Raw genomic sequence first — 22,018 nt, 5'->3', positions numbered from 1 at the left:
GGCGGCAAGTTTTTCCATTATATATAAGATAAAATAATAATAATAATAATAATAATAATAAAATCAATGAGTAATTCTGTAAAATCTTGAGTACACTAAAAATAGAAGGTTTGGTATAAACATATGATTTTAAAAAAGCAAAATGATACCCGCGAGAAATTGAATTGAGAATTCGAAATGGTTTGAAAAATGAATCCCATAAAAAATCCAAATAATAGAGAACATGATTAAGAAATTGAGAATGTTTGGAAAATTTACTGGAAAAAAACAAAATAAATTACTCATTGGAGTAAGTGTGGACTTACCTACGTTACAAAGTCTATAATCCAAAATATTAAAAATAACTTGTGAACTAATGAGCCAAGTTTTTTTTAGGCTAAATACTAACGGATCAAGTTAAATATTAAACATTTAAGCCTACTATTATTTTATTATTATTATTTTTAGGCAAATTTGAGTGTATTCACTTGAATACCCTGGTTATACACTGGGTCCGCCGTGGGTGTAATTAAAAGAGTGAGTCAATCATATTCTTCTGTTTCTGTTTTTCTCTCAGAGAATAAAAAAATGAGACTAACGAAGAAAAAAGAAGTGGACTCGGTGATTAGAGATACTATTGATAAGGTCCTCGTTCTTCGTTTCGGAAAAGCGTCCGACCTCGTTTGTCTACAGCTTGATGATATCGTGAGTTTCGTTTACTCTTTTATTTATTTTCTGTTTTGATGGATATACTTATTACTACGGTTTGATATTTTGATTGTGTTTTGAAATATACTAGCTTGAGAAATCGGTACGAGAAGTATCGAAATTTGCTAGCATGGCATTGGTGGATATTGAGTCGGAGGATGTTCAAGTTTATGTGAAATATTTTGATATTACTTTGTTATCGTCTACGATATTTTTCTTTAATGCACATCATATGAAGATGGACTCGGGGTAAATTTTTTTTTCTTATATTTGCTTTTACCATATTGTATATATTACGTGATTTTGTATGAAAATAAGGTTGGTTACTTTTTGGGATACTGATATTCAGGACGGCAGATCATACTAAGTGGATAGGTGCATTTCAAAGAAAGCAAGATTTCATTGATGTTGTTGAGGTATGTTATTTGAATTTAAATTCAAATTTGAAATCTGTTTAGGGATATTGTTAGGAATGACTGCAATGATCATTCTCATGTATCTTACTATTCGGTGCTTAAGCAAACAACTTATTGCAGGCAATATATAGAGGGGCTATGAAGGGCAAACTCATTGTTACTTGCCCCCTTCCGCCAGAGAGGATACCAAGATTTCAACTCATTTTCAAAGATGTGTAATTGGATAAGTGAAATGTTGTTAGTTCCCGATTGTGTAAGACTAAGTGTTGATTAATTTCCCCTGATCAACTAATGTTTCTGTACAAGTGGTAGACCTCCTAGCTGTGATTGTTTTCGAAATATTTGAGAATAAGCATTTATAGATAGCGTTAACTCAGAGTCTCAGACATCCTGAGTAGATTATACTATCCAACTGTTTTCTATCTCAAATGTTCCGCCCAACAAGTTCTCCTGGAAAAAGAAATACATCTTAGTCATTTTTTAGTGCTGTATAAAGCTATATTTTTTAGTCAAAGTGCAGAAATTAGATAAGTTAAAAGTGTAAGAAAGAGCCTTGATCACATCAACAAATAAGTTCTGTTGTTTAACATACATTACTGTTGGTACATTGTTTTAAGTTGAAATAAGTCACTACTATATGTAGTGGCTAGTGAGCATTTAAACTTTTGTTTATTTATTTTGATCTGCAAAACAAGTGTGATGTAGTGTGAGAGATTCACGCTACAAGTGATACAAACAACCATACATAGACTAAGGCTCTTTGGCACCCCACCTGCATATAAGACCTTCTAACTTCAAACCCCTAACACCCAATCCACCCCTACATAGACTAAACTAAGGCTCTGTGGCTGGACATCCCTTCTTTCAGTTCTTTAAGAGAGTCCTATACCGAGTATGTATCAGAGTATCAGACTAGTGAGCATTTAAACTAATAACTAATAACAATTTTCCTTGTGCTTTTTAGTGCGCATGAATCTGTGCTTGTGATAACTTATACATTTGGATATATTTTGTTCTGCACAAATTGTATAATCACTATATTTGATATTTGCTTTGTAGCCTTGTAGGTATAGGTCAAAGAGATGTTATTACAGTATGTATCTTCATGCAATTTGATTATAAATTAATAGTTCAATACAATTCCGAGCTACTAGTTTTTGAATTTTAGCTATAATCCTAGTTACCGAAGATTTTTTGTTGACACCAGACCACCAGCTCACCTCATTTTAGGAAAACTATACTTAATTTTGTAATAATTTCAGCGATTTCATTTAAAGAAGAGAGGGCTGCTCAAATCCATAAAGGTGTTAAGTTCCCAATCAGACTAAAGAACAAGAATGCAAGGACGTCTTCTTAAATCTTAACAAAAATGAGCACCTAATCACTCTCAATGCCGAGTTTAAGCAGATTTTATTTTTCTTTCCTTTTTGAAGTAATCATATTGTATTTTAACAATAAATTAAGTTTTACGAGGGTACAAGACTGCGCTGCTCATTGTATATAGATTCTTAGTTGATGGGATTCTTTATGCAAATTGATCAGAAAACCATGATACTAAAAAGTCAATCACCATTTAAATAACATTCATGACATCGTTTTGAGCTACAAGCAAGGTGAAGGCACTCCCAAGTCCCAAAACACCAGTACCAATCAGAACTTCCAGAAGACCAAACAACTTAATCCTACTTCAACCAAATCTATCTTAGTGAATTAATGTTGTTGGTAACTAGACAAGTTTTAATCTGCACACAAAATCATCTAAGGAGCCGGAGGACATGCTCAATACATATTCTTGCATGTAAGAAAACCTGGCAGACGTTTCATTGCTCTATAACATTCAAAACTGGGTTCTCTGTTTACTCGTCGGTTACACAGCCCCTTGAAGCCGTTTGCACATTCTTGATGTACTGTAATGAATGATAAATTATTATTTAGTGGCTTAAGAATTCAAATATATATCTGCATGGGAAGGATTAATTTGCTTACGAACCTTGTATAAGACTCCCTTGTCAGCTTTATATGGAGGCGGAGTCCATTTTTCTCTACGCTTGGCAATCTCTTCCTCAGTCAACTGAACATCCATTCTTCTATTTTGAACATCAATGGTGATGAAATCTCCATTTTCAATTAGACCAATCAGTCCACCTTCCTGAAAAAGGTTCGAGTACATTCTGTCGGAGACTGCTGAAGATATAACAGGTTTGGACGTCATTTTACCCTGTGTGCCACTATATATGCACACATGGAGATTTGGCAGTTCTGTTTCATGTCTGTACTGTGTGTGTCAGCATGTGTGCTCTTGCTTCTTATTAGCACAGAAAGATTTACTGATAACATGAACAGGATGGAGAAATGAGAGGCTTTGAAATCAGTCTCTGTATGTACGCTAAGGGCAAGGCGAGGCATTACAAACATGCATAGTGTAAGAAGAATGATATAAATTACAAACTAGAATCCTTGCAATCACAACCCGCACTCACCAGTTCCAGCTTGATGAACAGGCAGGGTTTAATAATTCAATTTTAATTTTCAAGTCATTCCACATAGTTTATTGGCAAAGGGCAAGTACTGGTAGGCACATAGTGAACCATCAACAAATTTTCTTATTTTGGATTTTGTTGATTAGCAATCAATCAATAGGTTTTCTTGTGAGGATCCTCGGATAGCTAGGAATCTCTATAAATAAGGCATTATTCACAAGTTGTGAGGAGAGATGAATTATTTTCCTGGTTATGAACTAATATTCCGATTTTTTTTATTTTTTTCTATAAGAGAAGTTTATTTAAATCGTAAGTTGGGATGTTATTTAAATGATTGAAGCTTGCACAAATCAATTCAGAACAAATGCTTATTTATATCAGGATTACCTGGGCTTCAGGGCATCATGACCAACAACAAATCCATGTGAACCTCCTGAAAACCTACCATCTGTCAACAAAGCAACATCCTGCAATGTCCAAAGAGAACAACCAATACTCAAATTCCTAAAACTAGAGAATGTACAACGATAAATCTTCTACAAGATCAATCTCCACAAAGTTAAAATTTGAAAAAGACACAACAAATATTCATGACCAAAGAGACTCTAGTCTGGTCTGGCAAGTAGTATATGACAACGCAACTAAGAGAGTCAACAAAACCACATTAAACCAATTTGAAGATGGGGCAATTAGGAAAGAGTTCGACAAGAAAATTGCAACAAAGCTAAAAATTTACCTTCCCAAGACCTGCTCCCATTATTGCACTAGTTGGTGTTAGCATTTCTGGCATGCCAGGGCCCCCTTTAGGTCCCTCTCCTCTAATGACAACAACTTTTCCCTGGATTTGATAGACAATTGAACAGAATTTTTTATATTAGTTATTCAACCCCCTGCAACATGTTTATCACATTGCTATGATAATTCCTAATAAAGTACTAAAATATTATTAATACGCACATCGCCGCGAACCATATTTTTTAAGCTCAATCGACAACCATATTTTTTTTGAAGTCAATAGCCTTAGAAGTCAGAAGTAAAGTAAAGATTTATCAGTTTATTTTTGGTTCTGCATTTGCTTGGTCAGTCACTCTCCTGTTTTTTCATGCTTACAATTGTGTGCCTTTCCAAAGTGGCCTTTCTACTTTGATCTGTTCCGTATAAATAACAAGATGAGGAACACTTCTGATTTTTCTTTTCTTTATTTGTTTTTGCCAGCAAAGAATTTTAATCAAGATAATGTTACTCATCCCACAATCAACACTCCTGATTTTTCTTTTCTTTATTTGTGTTTGCCAGCAAAGATTTTTTTTTCAAGATAATGTTACTCATCCCACAATCCACCGAGATCTTTTAAAGATCGGAAGTTTCTCACTATAAGAGTTGACAAAAAATGCATTCTCCACCATAGGAAAGTTTTTCAACAAGTTCTTTGCCTTTAAGTGATTACTCAGGTATTTGAATAGAGACAGATATTCTTGATAAGAAACTGTACAGTCTATTACCATCGACATAGAGCATGAGAAAATTAGGGAAATGTCCTGTTCTCTATGGTAGATAGAGGCAGAAGTTTGGTGATGGCTGCACTTTTGTGCACTGTTTCTTTGAATGTGTTATTCTCATTTACCAAAAACAAACCAAACTCAATTTTCATACCTTAAAACTCGATGAATCTTCTGAGATAGCTGCTAACATTGACTCCTCCCCTTCAAAAACAAGGGCAAAGCCTGCCGAACACTTTCCATTAGTAAATATTCCATAAAGCAAGCAGCGGAAGTTAATTGTTAAGATGTCAAAAGCATCTTATGGGAAATTGTTTAATGAGTAAAAAATATCCTTAGAAAATTATTGCAGGCAAAGCATCCTAGATGAAATGTTCATAGAACAAAAAAATATAAGTAAAAAAGTGAAAATTTGACATAGAATACAACACCTGAAAAGTACAAGCCTTCTTTTCCAGTGATCTTAGCCACAGAACCCTCTGGTGCAAGATTTCCATACAATATCTGGATGTGGCCTGTTGTCTTAATGGGGTTCTCTAATGGTCTTATTACTTGCTAATAGAAAAAAAAACACACACACAATTTATCATTCAACTCTAATTAATAGACAAAGAAAAAAAAAATGTACCTAATCATAAAGTTACTAATTTTATTACCTGACCTTCAGCCAATGTTGGGAAATTTACTGCATTTTCTGCTAATGTCTTCCCAGTGACTGTAAAGTTGAAGTTCTTTAAGTAAATACTTGATAAAAAGTTATAAGGTAGCAAATTACCCAAAACTCACATACCAGTCATACAATCACCATCTAAAAACCCCTGCTCCAAAAGATACCAATGACTGCTGGTGTTCCTCCAATCTGTTATTACAGGAAGTAAATAAAGAGAGGAAAATTGCAGCAAGAAAAAAATGTAATATCTCACAAACATGCACTACATAGGATGCAGATCCCACCACAAAAATCCATAGCAATTTGTGTCGGACACATAGTATGTGATGTACCTCAATTTTTTATAATTCACCATGTCACACTTCGTATCTGTGTCGGATACGGACACACCTATCCATGTCAATGTAACTTAGGAAATTACTTAGTGGTAGCAATGGATGCTATTGGTATCAAACAAATTGAAACTACCTTGTGTACGTCCTCCATTACATATTTGCCACTAGGCTTCAGATCAGCAAGAAATGGAACCTCATCGCTAACCTTTTGAAAATCATCAAGACTCAAATGCAGACCAACAGACCTGCAAAAAGGACACTAACATCAGAGAATGCAATAACATGATCTTGACTTGTATACAAAAATTGCAGCATATTATTCTCACCTAGCAATTGCTATCAAATGCAAAACTGCATTTGTAGATCCACCAAGTGCCATAACTATAACCATTGCATTTCGTAAAGATTTCTGAGTGATAATGTCACGTGGCTTTAAGTCCATTTTCAACAATTCCAACAGATATTTTCCTGCTGAATGACATTCTAACAACTTTAACGGGTCCTCTGCTGGTGTTGAAGAGCTATTTAGATAAAAACAAGATAAAGAAATTGGTAAAAAAGAAATGACTGCCACATCTATTAATGAAAGCTTATCTTGACAAAATAGGGAAAAAATATTATCCTCGTCAACAAACAAACATTCATTTTTATGAATCAGCAAAACTTAAAATAGTAATATACCTATAAGGAAGTGACATCCCCATTGCCTCAATAGCAGAAGCCATTGTATTTGCCGTATACATGCCACCGCAGGCACCTGCTCCTGGACATGAATTTCGAACTACATCCATTCTATGTTCGTCATTGATGGAACCTTTGACAAACTCCCCATAACTCTGCAAAGATAAAGCCAGAAAACAGATGAGCAAAAATGGGTGGACAGCTATGCAACTTCTCTCAAACGAGCAACCAACTTATAACTAATACAATTAAACTGAAAGGCTTCTGAATGAAGAAATGGATTTTACGTTTATACTGTGTTTTGTAATAGGGTTGATGACTTATCAATTAAGTAAAGTAACAAAATGATGTGGGGTTTACTTTCACTTGTCATGGTTGCCCCATTTGTGAGCATCAACTTAATCTCTCTACTGAAAACCTTTTGCTCAACCAAGATCACAAGCTCTATACCCCTTGAAATGAAAATTTTACATTGTTGGAATCTCTTTCGACTATTCGATAATAACATTTTGTTCACTTTGCAAAGTATCAAGATAAAGCAGACTGTCTTATTTGCTTAATTATGATGATCTCTGCAGCCTCATTATGTTTTATAGTTAGTTCAGTTAAAATATGGAAGTCAGCATAAGTTGAAGTACTACTCAACAAAACAGAAAACCACTAGCTCAAAACAGAATTCTATATGTAAGATCCATAGAGCAAAACAAGATACAATAATGCCCAAATAGAACTAAAAGCAAGTTAGTGATCATACCTGGAAAGCAGATATTATATCGAAAGTGTGATCCAGGAAATGACCAGGCTGCAAAAAGTTCAAATAGAAAGTATCTTCACTTAATATGAGAATGCATGTATGATGAATTATGATTGCTGTAGAAAGCAATTGGCAGTGGAAGTATATTTAGACATTTAACGAATTGACCAACCATAGCTGAATGCTCTATCACATACAGACTGATTAACCAAGGGAGAAAAATGATGTTGCCACATTCACATCGTTTCCATAAAGTGAACAAGTTCTCCTTGACTATTGAGACAGAAGGACGACAAGATATCCTAGTCATCATGTTAAGGAATTATATCAGTGAAAATCACATCTAGTGTCTCATAAGTCAGTGCCAATGCTTCCATACAATAGCTAAGCGCCTAATTGGTTCCACTCCTACTCAAAACAGAGATTATTGGAAGGGGAAGGCCATCTCAATTGATTTGGTATGTCCATACCACAAGCAATAAGTATCCATTCTGTGATGCAGAGCACACTTTTAACCAGAAAGTAAGACGATTCAGCAAAGGAGTATATGTTTGAAGTGCCATAAAATGTTTCAAAAGAATCTCTTAATAATTCAGAAGAATCTGAAAACAACACACACTATTTCTTTCAGAAATTTGTCAATTACCCTGCACATTAGCAAACGCCAAAATAACAAAATCTCATCACCAATAACCTTACACATTTTCACAATTCAGAAAAAAAAAAAAAAAAAAAAAAAAGGTTCGAAATTTCTTCTTTAATCAGGAACAAACAATAACAACATTCAGTAGCAAGTGCAAAAAAATCAACTTACTTTAATAGTTCCACCATAAACCATAATACTAGGTCGATTAAGTCGGCCCATTGCCATAATTGTACCTGGCATCTAAAAAACACAAATAAAACCCAATTCAAAGACAATCAATTGAATTTAAAACTAACAATAGCCAAGTTTAAGAAACAAAAACATACATTTTTATCGCAACCAGGAATAGAAATATTCCCATCGTACCACTGAGCAGCCATAACAGTTTCAATACTATCAGCAATCAAATCACGAGACTGTAAACTGTAGCACATTCCTCTAGTCCCCATAGAAATAGCATCACTAACACCAATAGTATTAAACCTTAAACCAACCATACCCGCATCCGTAACGCCTTCTTTTACCGCTTCAGCTAGTTTTAAAAGATGCATATTACATGTATTCCCTTCATACCAAACTGATGATATACCAATTTGAGGCTTGTCCATATCTTTTTCTGTTAAACCCACACCATATAATATAGCTTGTGAACCTCCTTGGGACTTTGGTTCAGTTATTCGACAGCTGTATTTGTTTAGCTTTCCAGGTTGTGGTTCTTGGGTATCATCTAGTGAACATGAAACTAGTGTAGAATGAGTAATGGGATGGCGGCGTTGGAAGGATGGGATGTGGAAAGGGAACAATGTTGGGTGTTTTAAGTTGGTGGATGGGGTGAAAGGAGTGGCAAGGTGAGAAGCTTGCATGGTTGTTTGTTGTGATGGTGTGGGCGTGTGGCGGAAGTAGCGAGGTTTTTACGAGGGTTTTGTTTTCAAAGAGAGTGAAGAAGAGTCAAGTTTTGAGCTGTGTCCTATAATTCTGTAATATTTATTTGTTAATTGTTACTAGCAAAATGCAAGTGCTACGCACGTTTTGAACTGTGTAAGTGTGTAGGCAGCTATATTGTTGACTAAATTTTTGGCAAATTAGTAGTTACTGTTGACTAAGTTTTAGAATATACTAGTTTATAATTATATTTCTATCTTAAATAATTTTAATATTTATTTATCTATTAACATATTAACATGTGCTGGTTGAAATTTAACATTTTTAACTAGCTTTCGAACCCATCTTACGAACGTTTCATTATATTAAATTATTCTAAAAAAATATTAACAACTATGCATAGTTATGACATATGAAAATTATAACAATCACTCATTCAAATTTCTTGCACTTCTCTATAAAAAGAAATTACCAAACATTGATAAAACTCATCGACTTATTTTTGTTGTTAGGTTTAATAATAGAAGTTTAATTGAAGTTTTGTGAGAATTCCTAATATGGCAAAGATGATATTGAAGCTACTTGAATAGCAAGACATTCCCAATCATAATAAAAAAATTATAATAAACAATACTTAAAATGCAAAAATATACTTGTTAAGACATTATATTCTTTCTACATATAATACAACTATGTTTCGGAGTTAGTTCAATGCATTTGCATCAAATTTTTTATTTTACATTAATTATTATTTGAGACTAATTCAATGTAGTTGCATCTAGTTTCCGATTTCTCATTAATTATTCTTTGAGGTTAATTCAATATAGTTGTATTAAGTTTCTGATTTCCCGTTAATTATTTTTTGAGGTTAGTTCAGTGCAGTTGCACAAAGTTTAATTTATGATTTCTCGTTAGTTATTTGTTAAAGTTAACTCAGTGCAGTTGTATCTAGTTTTCAATGTTTCGTTAATTACTCTTTGAGATTAGTTCATTGCATTTGCATCCAGCCTCCAGTTTCCCGTTAATTACTCTTTGAGGAAAATACATCTGCATCCAGTTTCTGATTTCCCATTAATTATTTTTCGAGGTTAGTTTGATGCATTTGTATTTAGCTTCCAATTTCCAATTATTTATGCTTTGAGAGTAGTTCGATGCAATTACATCCGATTTCCGATTTCCAGTTAATTATTCTTTGAGGTGATTTCAATACATTTGCATCCAATTTCTGATTTTCCGTTAAATACTCTTCAAAAATATGATGTTGCATCCAATTTATGATTTCCCGGCCTGTTAATTAATCTATCATTTTAATTTAATGCAGTTGCATTCAGTTTCCGATTTTCCGTTAATTATTCTTTGAGGTTAGTTCAATGCAGTTGCATCCAATTTCTGATTTTCTATTAATTGTTATTTTAGGTTAGTTCAATGCATTTGCAACAAGTTTTCGATTTCCCATTAATTATTTTTTGAGGTTTGTTCAATGCAATTGTATCAAATTTATGATTTCTTGTTAATTATTAATTAAGGTTAGTTCAGTGCAGTTGCATCTATTTTTCGATGTTTCGTTAATCAGTCTTTGAGATTAATTCATTATATTTGCATCCAGTTTTCGATTTCCCATTAATAACTCTTTGAGGTTAGTTCAATACATCTGCATCTAGTATTATTTATGTTTTAAGCAGTGTAGTCAAGGCCCAAATAAGCGCGCGCCTAAGGCGCAAGGCGCACTTTAGTGCCTCACCTTGACCAAGGTGCGAGAGGTAACATAAGACGTGCGTTTTTTGTGCCTTTTTGTGCTTTTGTTTTTTACGAGTTACGCACAAGGCGCCATTTATCACCTTTTACAGTTTTTTCGTTTTTTTTACAATTTTTGCTATACGTGACACATTTACACTCGATCCAATTGTTGTATGATATAAGAAATTGTACAAATTTAGTAAGTTTTATTGTGGAGTACACTTTAAACTTAATTTTGACTAGTTTTTGTTAAGTTGTATGGATTGAGAGAAGACACAAAGATGGATTAAATTTTAAATGAAGTTTTACGGTATTCTAAAATTTGAATCACGTGTTCTATTTTATGAAGAACTCATTTGGCTCAATTCGATCAGTTTGTTATTTTAGTTTATTGAAGTTGAGCTAGATTGTATTGAGAGATACGAGTTTTATTTTGCTCTTTACTTATTGCTTAAGATTTCTCTATATATATATTATAGCTCTCCCCTCCTTAATTGAGGAAGCATAGCTAGAGTATCCACGTGTCCATACTAATTACGATAAATCAGGAGTAAAAAAATTGTCAAGAAAAAATAAAAACGAGCTGTGAGAAAACCCACCGTACCTCTTCCTTCCCAAAACCCACCGTCTTTCTTCCTCTCCCAAAACCCTTCCCTTGAATTTATCATCAAAAGAAGTGTTGAAGTTTATCCGCCATTCTCATACCTATTTCAATTTATTGCAAATTAGTCCCTACTCGGAATGTGCATCTCGAGAAAGAAGAAAGAAGGTTTCTTAATACCTTAAAACCTTGGACTCTTTTAATAAAAACCCTTATTCCGCATAAAAAAATGCATTCTCCACGAAGAAAGAAGGTTTTTGAACTAGATGTAGCGAATCGAACCCTTATAAATGGAGACTACCAGTTATATATTTCTAATCACATTCCTGAGTCTTATAGTTTCATATCACGTCTGATTAGCCTGATCCACCATCTCGAAATGGAGACTATGAGAAAGCGTTCAATAATAAAGTTAGGGATGAATCTCATGTTTTTCCAAGAGTTGATAGTTGAAAATGAAAACCGAGAATCGAAAACCTTGCTCATTGTGGTTTGCATTTTGTTCGTGAACCGCATTACGTGTTGGTGACGATGAGTTTGGATATATGCTTGCCGATATTCTAAAGGAGAATAATGTGAACAATAAAGGATTGGGTTTTGATCCTCGTGCCCGAATCGCTTTTAGCTTTTGTCACATTGAGGGGACGACGGGAGCGTGAATTCATGTTTTTCCCAACCCAAGTGCTGATATATGCTTCTTCAAGAATCCTAACTTGACCTTGACATCATCACCAAGGTATGTAAATATTTTGTTTGAAGTGTAATAATGGGTAGAATGTGTCTAATATCTAACTGCTTTTTGAATTCAAGATTAAACCTTTCCACTCTTTAGATTTATATCTCTTCAACTTTTTCATCAAGAATAAGGTAACTAATTATGTGATGACAGTGCAAAAATATTCCACTATGGTTCTATAAGTCCGATTACGTAACCATGCAAGTCGCCCACATTGCCGCAACAAAAAAGCCGCAAAAAGAGGCCGGAGTGCTTTTGTCCTATGATCCCAATCTTAGGCTTCCATTATGGCCATCCGCAGAAAGTGCCGGAGAAGGAATCCCCGAGCATATGGGATATCACGACATAATTAAGGTAGTCATCCACATATTTCAACTAAACACCCTATGAATGTACATTTACGGGCTTTCTCTTAAACGGACATGTTCGGTAGGGCAGTTTATATAGTGTCTTAAACAACTTTTTAATTTACGCTTATTAACTTCTTCAAGGCAGCTTACATATGACACTATATAAGTTGTGCAAGACACTATATAACATGTCCGTAAACGGATGTTTTGATCCGCTTAAGAGAAAGCCCGTGTACCACTGCATGGTATCCGCCATTCCCCTATTTAGAGCGCATACGATGATTTGGACAATTGTCAATTAATAATTGCTCGATTGTTTTGATTCTCAACCAGATTAGTAAAGAAGAGATTTCCTTTTTAACAAAAGGCTAAGACCTGATGATGATGCAGTTGTCCGTAAACTATTCCATCCGGATCTAAAATTGCTTCTTGTAACCGAGGGCCCGTGATGGTTGCAGATATTACACTAAAGTAAAGACATGGAAATATTCTTTTGAACCATATATGGTGTTATAGTATTGAAGGTCATGTTCTCTCGCATTACGAGAAACAATTCCATCAGTTCACAATATCTCCGGCTGCTTTCTTCTTTGTACGTGGATTTCAAACGGCAGGGTAAAAGGTTTAAAGGTGGATGTTGTAGACACTACCGGGTGCCGGAGATGCTTTTTGTAGCTGGAATATTATCACCGATTGTCACCGATCTTTCATTACTTCGTATATATTTTCATGAATTAGTGTGGTCAATTCTTTATGCATGCCTAAATTTTTTGCATCCCAACCCTTATCCGTGCATCAACTCCCCATGAAGTCCACTTTTGCTGTTTTAGAAAATATTCGTAAAAGCTTCCAAGTCTTGAGACTGAGTGCTTCCTTGAAGTGAAGGTTAGCCTCAAAGGAGTACGAGGCATAAACCTTCATTTCAATGAGCAAAAAGAAATTCTAGAAAAGTTTTATGAACTCAAGAAACGCATTTACGTTTCGATTGACACTCGAGCTGCATGAACGAAGTACAAACACATAGCACTAAAATACAACAAAGGTTTTGAGGCCGAAATAATAGAAGTTAGAACTCGACACTAGAAAAACCCAAGATATAGTTACACACCTCACATGGATCCAAAACTTTAACTTCCATTGATTTGCATGAGTTTATCCCGAAAAGCAACATGATTGACTTGATGGAGTTTCGAAGCTCTCGGGCCCTCAAAACAATAAAATAAAGGAAGATATTTTTAAAAAGAAACAAAAGAATTGAAAATATATAGATGGTGAGTTACTCATTCTAGGTTCGCTTTTGTTGTAGAGACGTTGGAAGTCAAATATATACCAGATAAGGAAAATGGGAGGGCTTTGGGGTGGGGGTGGGTTGGATTTAGGAGGTCGAGGGGTTATCACACTTCACACACTCATGGTCTCATAGGATGTAGCTTAATCGATTTTCCATCCAAACAGTATTTTTTAATTTTTGACAATCGGTGTTTCTATAACTTATGTTTTTAATCTTTCATCCCCTCGCAGTTAGTAAATAAACCTAAAATTTATCATGCAAGGATGAACTGCACCACTTGCCAAAACGAATTGAAGTTCCCACAATTTGATGATTGATTGGGTATGCAATTTCCAATTTCAAACTTAATACACTCAAACTCAAAATGGAAACCCAACAAAACCCACTTAATCTCATACTTTAACCGATCTCTCTCCCCACTCTCTTCTCTACCACCCAATCTTTCTTCTCCCATCAATGCAAGAAGATTTGTACAATTGCAGACTTTTGATTAAAATTAAAGAGAATCTGATTTGACTCAAGTCGCAAGAATTTTGGTTGGAGAAGATCCAATGATTATATATGGGATAAAGAGAGATTATTGTGCGCATACAAACTCCTACTTTTTGGGATAAAGAGAGATTATTGTGCGGCATTAACAAGATTGAATTTTACAATTTGCTCCCGATGCAAAGATCCACTCCTACTTCCCAAGGGTGATTCTGATGGGGACCTAACAATCGTCCGAGACTAATAGGAATATGATAAATTGTCTTGGTCATTCTACTCATATATTCTCTGTGTATAATTCTACTCATACCAAGTTTTTTTTTTTCAATAAGCCCTATGCTATTAGCTAGCAAAGGACACTTAATTCAATTGATTGATGCTCGACTAAATGCATCACTTTGTTACAACAGATTCGCACCATGGTTGTCAATGAAATTTTTTGAAGTTGTCGATTCAAGAAAGGAAGACCGATGTATCATGTGAAAATAGAAACATGTAAGTCGATGAGGTATTTCCGACTTAACCAAGATATGTGTCATTTATGGTTCACATCTTTGTTGAACTTTACATTTTTACGATTCACCAAGAGCGAGCATACCTATTATGACCACACCTAACCATAGAAACTATGGACCTCATAAGCTTTTCCCATCTAGGATTAGGGGAGGCAAGTCCCTACCAGTTTTATTGATGTTTGAAAAAATAAATTCCAAATTGTACAAAATTTCATCACCATCTTTTTGGGATATCGATTATCTGACGTTCCTTCAAGGGATACACGAGTCCATGGGCTTGCTACTTTCGAAGTTCTATGTGTTTAGAGCTTCAGCCTTTTAACACATCTTTGATATTTTGGATAAAGAACCAAAGTCAAATGCATTAGGCCTAACAAAACTAACATATGCTTCATTTTTCTTACAACAATTGAATTACGGTATAAAAGCAAATGCAAATGTGTAAGGTTTTATATATATCTAAATCTATTGATGGATCTTATAATTATGTACTAGACATAGACGTGTTGTATATTATATAGATATCATCGAATAATGGATACATTTGCATGAACCTCTTTCTCATTTCACTATCAGTTGATTCATCACTCTCTCTTTCTATAAGGTCTACTAGCCTCTAGGCGATCTCAGGCTAGAATTTGATGATTCCCATGTTGCATACGATGTCAAATCTTATCAAAGAGAGCTTGATTTGGATACTGCTACAGTTAAAGTGAAATATTCTGTGGGTGATGTAGTGTTACTGGAGTGCCTTTTCTAACCATTCAAACGAAACCCGTAATTGATTTTTTTGTTAGCATTTGGGTTACCTAGATGCAAACAAATCTTCTTTCTATGACGGGATTTATGGATTTATGCATCCTTTTTCCTTTAATGGTTGCACCTAATGGGCTCTATGTCGTATGCATCAACTATAACAAGGCTATGCTTGCATTACTATATTACTTCATTATGTGTGAGATATATCTGTCAGAAATTTAAGGGCTGGAAATCGATTGATGAAGTTCAGTACAAACTCATTGATATTTTTTTGCGAGTATTGTCATGTTGAGCTAGAACTTCCCCTAGCAGCAATCGTTTTCAATGGTAGGAACATAATGTATGTTTACTTCCGAAGTTAAGATTGATGATGTATGTAGGATACCTCATTCTGCAACTGGTCACATAATCTATCTAATACTTACACACTTTACCGATTTGGAAAGTAAAAAATAAAACTCCACGTAAAAGTGGTTCCATTGGGTATTTCCATCATGTAGAGGACGACCATCATGTGTCTCTATATTCCTATCGGTTCCAGTTACCTTCTTCCTGATACACAATAGATAATAGAAAACCACTTTTTCATTTTGTCCCAGTGTTCTGTATTATTTTGATGTTGACGATGCTTTATTTTTTTGGACAGAATAATCTTCATGAGCTATGGTCTCGCTTAATTTTTTTTATCTTCAAGATTTTTAGTTTTCATGGAAACTTTTGATGAATGGTTCCAAATATCCGCTAAAATGACCAGCAAAGAAGTTGTTCAACAACTTCACAAGGTAAAACTTCTACCGTGCATTGCAAGCGATAAACATTTTGTTGACTTTAGTTGACTCAACAACTTTCTCAGTGCTTCTTGAAGGTCCTTCGTCCATTTCTCCTCCTCAAGATTAAAGTCCGATGTTGAGAAAGGTTTACCCCCTAAAAAGGAAAACAATACTTAAGGTAGGGATGTCCCAATTGCGTATGCGGTTTTACCGAAGTTTTGTTGCGTATGATCTTGAGGTTGTTAATGCCGATGGAGAGCGAAACGTCTTCCTCAATATAGCTATGCAGCCAGTAAATATTGTAACCATCCATATCTATTCCAAGGCGCTGAGCCTGGCCCTCCTTATACTGCCCTCCTTATACGACAGGAGACCATCTTATTACCAGTGCAAGTATATCTTATTTCTGTAATGCTTCTGGATTTATTGGGATTTAATGATCAATCAACTTACTTCCAATTTATCCCTCCTCCGAAGATTAAAGTCTGATGTTGAGAAAGGTTTACCCCCTAAAAAGGAAACAATACTTAAGGTAGTTTTACCGAGCTTTGTTGCAGAAGGATCTTGAGGTTGTTAATGCTGGTGGAGAGTGTAAATGTCTTCTGAATATAGCTATGCCGCTTCGTAAATGTTGTAACCATCCATATCTATTCCAAGGTGCTGAGCCTGGCCCTCCTTATACTGCCCTCCTTATACTACAGGAGACCATCTTATTACCAGTGTAGGTATATCTTATTTCTGTAATGCTGCTGGATTTATTGGGATTTAATGATCAATCAACTTACTTCCAATTTATCCCCCCTCCCTCCCTCCACCAAAGGGAAAATGGTTCTTTTGGATAAGCTACTTCCAAAGCTGAAAGAACGAGATTTGAGGGTCCTAATATTTTCCCAGGTCAGTATTTGTCCCATGCTCTGTGGTGTTTTACTTTTCTCAAAATAGTCTCATTCATGGTGTAGTGATTTCCTTTTAAAATTTGGCCTTTGGCACATTTACTTTGTAATTAGATGACTAGACTGCTGGACATTTTGGTATGGATGTATTAATTATTAGATATAGATTAGTTAATAGATATGGATTAGTTAATGGATCAACGACAGAATTCTTATGCTACACAACTGCTTTGCCATATTAAAATCTATATAAAGACATCAATATTCAGAAACATTAAACAAAACCAAAGAAATCATAAGAAAACACATCAATATTCACGAAGCATACACCATCATTGAAAGGTTTACGAATACCTGCCACTGAAAGTTCGTTTTTTCTTCCTGGACTGAAGGTTTTTCCCTGGTACACCATCCTTGAAAGGACTCCAAATTCCTTCCACTGAAGGTTAGTATTTTTTTCCCCTGGTAATAATAAGAAGGAAAAATTATTTGGAAAATCTTTGTCTTGAATTTTTATTGTTAGTACATATTTTTTGGTACATAAGAAGAATTATTTGTTGCTTCCTGCAAAAGCTTTCACCACTCTGAACACCACCATCACCCCAACAACAAACTAGCAAGCACTTATTGGAAAATCAGGATCCAAACCCCCATGACGTCCACCAAAAAATTATCCTCTATGATTCTAAGTGAAAGAATTTCATCGTTAACTTCTTAAAAGCTAGAAGAGAACGTATGTCCATGGAGGCAAATATGCACAAGAGACAAACAAATAAAAAGAACTCAAAGCTGGATCAATATTCTTGACTAAAACTATAGAATTAAAGCATGAACATGAGAAACCTCTTTTCTAAATAACGACATATCTAAAGAGCAATCTCCAGTTTCTTGCCCCATGGTTGGAGAGGTATATCTCAAGCTTGCGAAGTACATGTTCAGAGTCACGCTAACCCTGCGAATACTAAGTTTCAAACTTGACACTTTCTGTATCTAGCTTTTCTTATTTCATACAAGTTTAATTAATGCATCCTCACCCAAGGAGAGAAAGAACAAATTTCTCTAACGATACCAATGAATGCTAAATAATAACAATTACACGATACCTTGATTTCAAGATGGGGTTCCATGAACCCAAACAAAAAGCCTGTACTAAAAAAAGCGAGATTTGGCACCATCACCACAAAATAATTCTTTTCCTTATCTCACATAAAAAAAACTATTTTCTTTTGGGTCTTAGATAGTGTACGGAACTCATACTACACTGATAATAGGCATAGTAAAAAGAGCATGGGTTAGATAAATATCGGCATCTCTATAACGCTCTTCAACAAAGAAAGAATTAGCATGTTATGGTCAAGATGACAAGATCAAATTCTTTAGTCTCAACACACGGCTTACCGTCAGGCCTGTAGAGATGAACAATTAATACCACAAATTTATCTTATCACCAACAGGACGAACTCCATATTCCATTCGGAGATTTAATACGACAAAGAAAAAATGAAAATGAAAATAGAAACTTTTGAATTATTTTCCCCAATACATCGAATTCATGTTCAGTTTATCCAGAGTTTTATTGTATTCACAGTTCACACACACTGGTAGTTTGTTGCAGCTCATCACTGGACAGCAACAAGTTACTCGGATAATGTTCACTGCTCCTCAATATTATATTACATGCTTTTGTGTGCATTGACTAAACACTCATATATGCTAACTTATCAGTTATTGTTAGTATACTCAAGCGCCGCATGAGTGCAGGACACACTATATTCCATTGCTCGACCTGGCAACTGTGCTAGATGTCCTAATAGTCGTTGGTCAACTTTGGTTATCACTAATACGCACCAGTCCACCCATCACATTTGGTTGCTTATGAGTTAACTGATTCCTTTTGTTTCCAGGCTTCCAGCAGTATTCTGTTCTACATGATTTCGGTTGACGAGAATTTATACAGCAGAAAGCGATGAACACCAATAACAATCCAACTTGAAAAACTGCATCAAGTATTTGATCAATTCAATGGAAGTCCAAATAAGGAGATGATTAACAATTTGAAAGCTGAACTAAATCAACACGGTAATGTTTCAGAAAAGAACATAGTTACTTGGTTTCGCAACATGCGTGCTAAGTTGAAAAGAAAAGCACTCATTAATGCAGAGAAAGATTCAGATGAAATTCAAGTAGAGATTCAAATTAAGACCAAGCCTAATAATATGGAAGAAACTTCTGGTGACATTGTTCCTTCACAAGAAAGTATGTCTTTAACTTACAATGATTATGACAAGTACTTTATATGTTCATCACACTAATATTACTCTTAAATTTCAGGTTAGCATCAAGTATCAGTTAGAAGAACAACAACTACAAAGTCTACCCCAGTCAAAAATAAAACAGAGGAGGAAAACACAGAAGAGAAGTTATAAATCTAATCGTCTTAGTAGAATGAAACGTAATGGTAAATATTTTATTCTTATGTATTCAATTTATTGTTCTTATACCATCAAATACTTTATTAAATGACATATTATTATTTTTTAAATAGTATTTATACCCGGAACAAGTGAAGAAGAAGCTAAAATAAATAGAGCTAAACGAAAAGATATGTTGAATTTGAAGATCATTGGAAACGATAATTGCATTCACGATGAAAGTGATGATGATTACCTATCACAAATGAGTGGATCTGATTCCGACATTGAAGTGGACAATGAAACTGAAGTTTCCATTTCACGTGGAATAGATGTCTCACATAAAAGTAATCTTCATACAGCAATGCTTTATATTCTTATTATAATAAAATTCTTTAATTTTAATTAACTTTTTGTTTTGCAGGAAGTTGTTTTGAGCCTTTGGATTTTGGATGTCCAACATCCATATGTTCTCATTGTGGAGCTATTGTCTGGTACGAAGAAAGGAATGATAGGAGCAAAAAACCTATTAATCCTAAATTTTCCATATGTTGTCAGAATGGAAAGGTTCAATTGCCTCTTCTAAAAGATACTCCAGATTTTTTGAAGAATCTTTTGGATTGCAATGGAGGGTCAAAATCGTTAAATTACATGGAAAACATCAGCATTTACAACTCAATGTTCGCGTTCACATCTACTGGTGGACAAGTTCAGAGCTCAGTTAATGATGGAAAGGCACCCTTTGTTTGTAAAATAAAAGGGCAAAATTACCACAAAATTGGAACATTGCTTCCAGCTGAAGGAGTACGTTCAAGGTTTGCACAGTTGTACATACATGATACTAAAAATGAAGTCACCCACAGGTTGAACTCTCTTAGTAAGAAAATTGTTAAGAGGAATCCAAAATATGCTTTAGATTCTAGCATTGTTTAAGGATTGATTAATATGTTGAATGTTACCAATGAACTCAGCAAGACTTATAGAATGGCAAGAGATAGATTTAAAGAATGTCATGTGGCCGACGTCAGCATACAATTGATTAATAGAAAACAAAAAGATGGGAGACTTTATAATTTGCCATCATCAAAAGAGATAGCTGGTCTAATCGTTGGCAATGGTGATGAATTTAACGAGCACAAAGATGTTATTGTGGACAAGAAAGGATTTGGCTTGAAGAGAATCAACGAATTGCTTCCAAGTTTCATGGTAATACATTATCCACTTTTGTTTCCCCATGCTGAAGATGGATACCGACTTGACATTCCATATAGAAACAATGCAGTAGTTGGAAAAAGAAAAAATATTAGCATGAGAGAATACTATGATTTTAGATTGCAACAAACTTAAGATTGCAGAAAAGAACGACACACTTAGAAATCAGTGCATACAAATTCAGGAAGAAGAAATTCAGAGTCTGAAAGAAGATATTGATTATCTAAAGGCAATTATAAAGAGAGAATGGTAGAGTTATGATTATCTCTATGTAATTATATGTTCAATCTTGGAGATGAGATGACTTATCAAACATTTTTACATATATGGAATCATATCTTTAGTAATAAATGTAATTATTTTTTAGCCAAGGTTTTGTGTACAATGTGCTTGAAGAAACCTCTGCATTGCCAAATTCAGAGCAGAAGCATAGAATTGAAGGAGCATGCCGCGTGCAAATATCTGGGTTTGATCAACTATATCTACTCTTAGGCCCAATGCTTGCAAGATTGTACTTTCGAAAGTACCAATATAGAAAGGAAAATAGTAATGTCGCCCTCCCAAGTGCAAAATTATGCCCTCGCTGGCAAATGACACCGAAAGTAATGCATACTTCTTTGCTCCATAGGCAAACGTAAGCAAGTAGAAAGATAGACGAAAAAGTATATCAAACCACCAATAACTATGTTTATAATACACAAGGAGCTAACAATTGCCTAAAAATACATCGATTATTCCCTACTGCCTTTATAAATTCACCATTCCTTATAAAACCTCAAGCCAAGTTCATCAACACAAAGGAGGCCAATAATTTCAGCAAGGTGATAAGGTAAGTGCCACGGCACAAAATATTCATGTTGGTTTCCTTACTTCATATTCTATTTTATCATAGAAACGAACAATGAAACATGCATATAAAGAGGAAATGAAAGCTTCAATTAACTTGAAAAAGTGAAATATGAAAAATCAGTTATTGTCTCTTCTACTACATCGCTTATCCCATAAGATTAATACATAATCGAAATAGCAAATGTAGATGCATTGATAACATTTCTTCACAAGAGTTTCCGCTTTACGCTTTTACTTTCTGCCATTACAAAATTTTATGAATTTACACCATTTACATTAAAAGACTGAAAAATAACATTATGTCCAATCAACAACAAGTTCTATGTACAACAAAAGAGTTGTGGGATAATGCAAC

General features: G+C 34.7%; 4 protein-coding genes and 1 pseudogene across 4 annotated transcripts; 4 read left to right on the top strand and 1 right to left on the bottom strand.

The window, feature by feature from the left end:
* Positions 1–533: 533 nt before the first annotated feature.
* LOC147500402 (uncharacterized) lies at positions 534–1,510 on the top strand. Its single transcript, XM_086562045.1, has 4 exons — positions 534–684; positions 779–936; positions 1,037–1,103; positions 1,224–1,510. The coding sequence occupies exons 1-4, from the start codon at positions 568–570 to the stop codon at positions 1,320–1,322; spliced, it is 441 nt and encodes a 146-aa protein (XP_086418171.1). The 5' UTR covers positions 534–567; the 3' UTR covers positions 1,323–1,510.
* Positions 1,511–2,655: 1,145 nt separating this feature from the next.
* Positions 2,656–9,147, bottom strand: LOC147500401 (dehydratase family). Its single transcript, XM_086562044.1, is given in 16 exon segments — positions 2,656–3,010; positions 3,094–3,252; positions 3,971–3,987; positions 3,990–4,050; positions 4,320–4,421; positions 5,237–5,307; positions 5,514–5,637; positions 5,739–5,797; positions 5,873–5,917; positions 5,920–5,941; positions 6,221–6,332; positions 6,414–6,608; positions 6,769–6,923; positions 7,523–7,570; positions 8,337–8,408; positions 8,495–9,147. Coding segments are annotated over 16 exon segments (1,830 nt in total). The 5' UTR covers positions 9,032–9,147; the 3' UTR covers positions 2,656–2,959.
* Positions 9,148–11,906: 2,759 nt separating this feature from the next.
* On the top strand, positions 11,907–19,133 carry LOC147500400 (putative fructokinase-6, chloroplastic; annotated as a pseudogene).
* Positions 19,134–19,742: 609 nt separating this feature from the next.
* Positions 19,743–20,588, top strand: LOC147500399 (uncharacterized). The gene is made up of 2 exons (XM_086559333.1): positions 19,743–19,949; positions 20,027–20,588. The coding sequence occupies exons 1-2, from the start codon at positions 19,796–19,798 to the stop codon at positions 20,533–20,535; spliced, it is 663 nt and encodes a 220-aa protein (XP_086415459.1). The 5' UTR covers positions 19,743–19,795; the 3' UTR covers positions 20,536–20,588.
* On the top strand, positions 20,587–20,949 carry LOC147500398 (uncharacterized). Its single transcript, XM_086563641.1, has one exon. The coding sequence runs from the start codon at positions 20,587–20,589 to the stop codon at positions 20,947–20,949; it is 363 nt and encodes a 120-aa protein (XP_086419767.1).
* The last annotated feature ends 1,069 nt before the right edge of the window (positions 20,950–22,018 follow it).

The sequence above is a fragment of the Coptis chinensis genome, chromosome 5 (genome assembly GCF_015680905.1).
Source record: "Coptis chinensis isolate HL-2020 chromosome 5, ASM1568090v1, whole genome shotgun sequence".
In the NCBI taxonomy this organism is placed as follows: Eukaryota; Viridiplantae; Streptophyta; class Magnoliopsida; order Ranunculales; family Ranunculaceae; genus Coptis; species Coptis chinensis.
Note: the sequence above shows the minus strand (reverse complement) of the source record. Positions and strands in the feature narration are given on the sequence as shown.

What these genes read in the sequence shown, in the direction of transcription:
- LOC147500402 (XM_086562045.1), top strand. Translation starts at nt 568, where the DNA reads ATGAGACTAACGAAGAAAAAAGAAGTGGACTCGGTGATTAGAGATACT. An exon ending in GTCTACAGCTTGATGATATC is followed by an intron (nt 685 to 778) that starts GTGAGTTTCGTT and finishes GAAATATACTAG; the next exon opens with CTTGAGAAATCGGTACGAGA. An exon ending in ATTTCATTGATGTTGTTGAG is followed by an intron (nt 1,104 to 1,223) that starts GTATGTTATTTG and finishes AACTTATTGCAG; the next exon opens with GCAATATATAGAGGGGCTAT.
- LOC147500399 (XM_086559333.1), top strand. Translation starts at nt 19,796, where the DNA reads ATGTTGAATTTGAAGATCATTGGAAACGATAATTGCATTCACGATGAA. An exon ending in AATAGATGTCTCACATAAAA is followed by an intron (nt 19,950 to 20,026) that starts GTAATCTTCATA and finishes TTTGTTTTGCAG; the next exon opens with GAAGTTGTTTTGAGCCTTTG.
- LOC147500398 (XM_086563641.1), top strand. Translation starts at nt 20,587, where the DNA reads ATGGCAAGAGATAGATTTAAAGAATGTCATGTGGCCGACGTCAGCATA.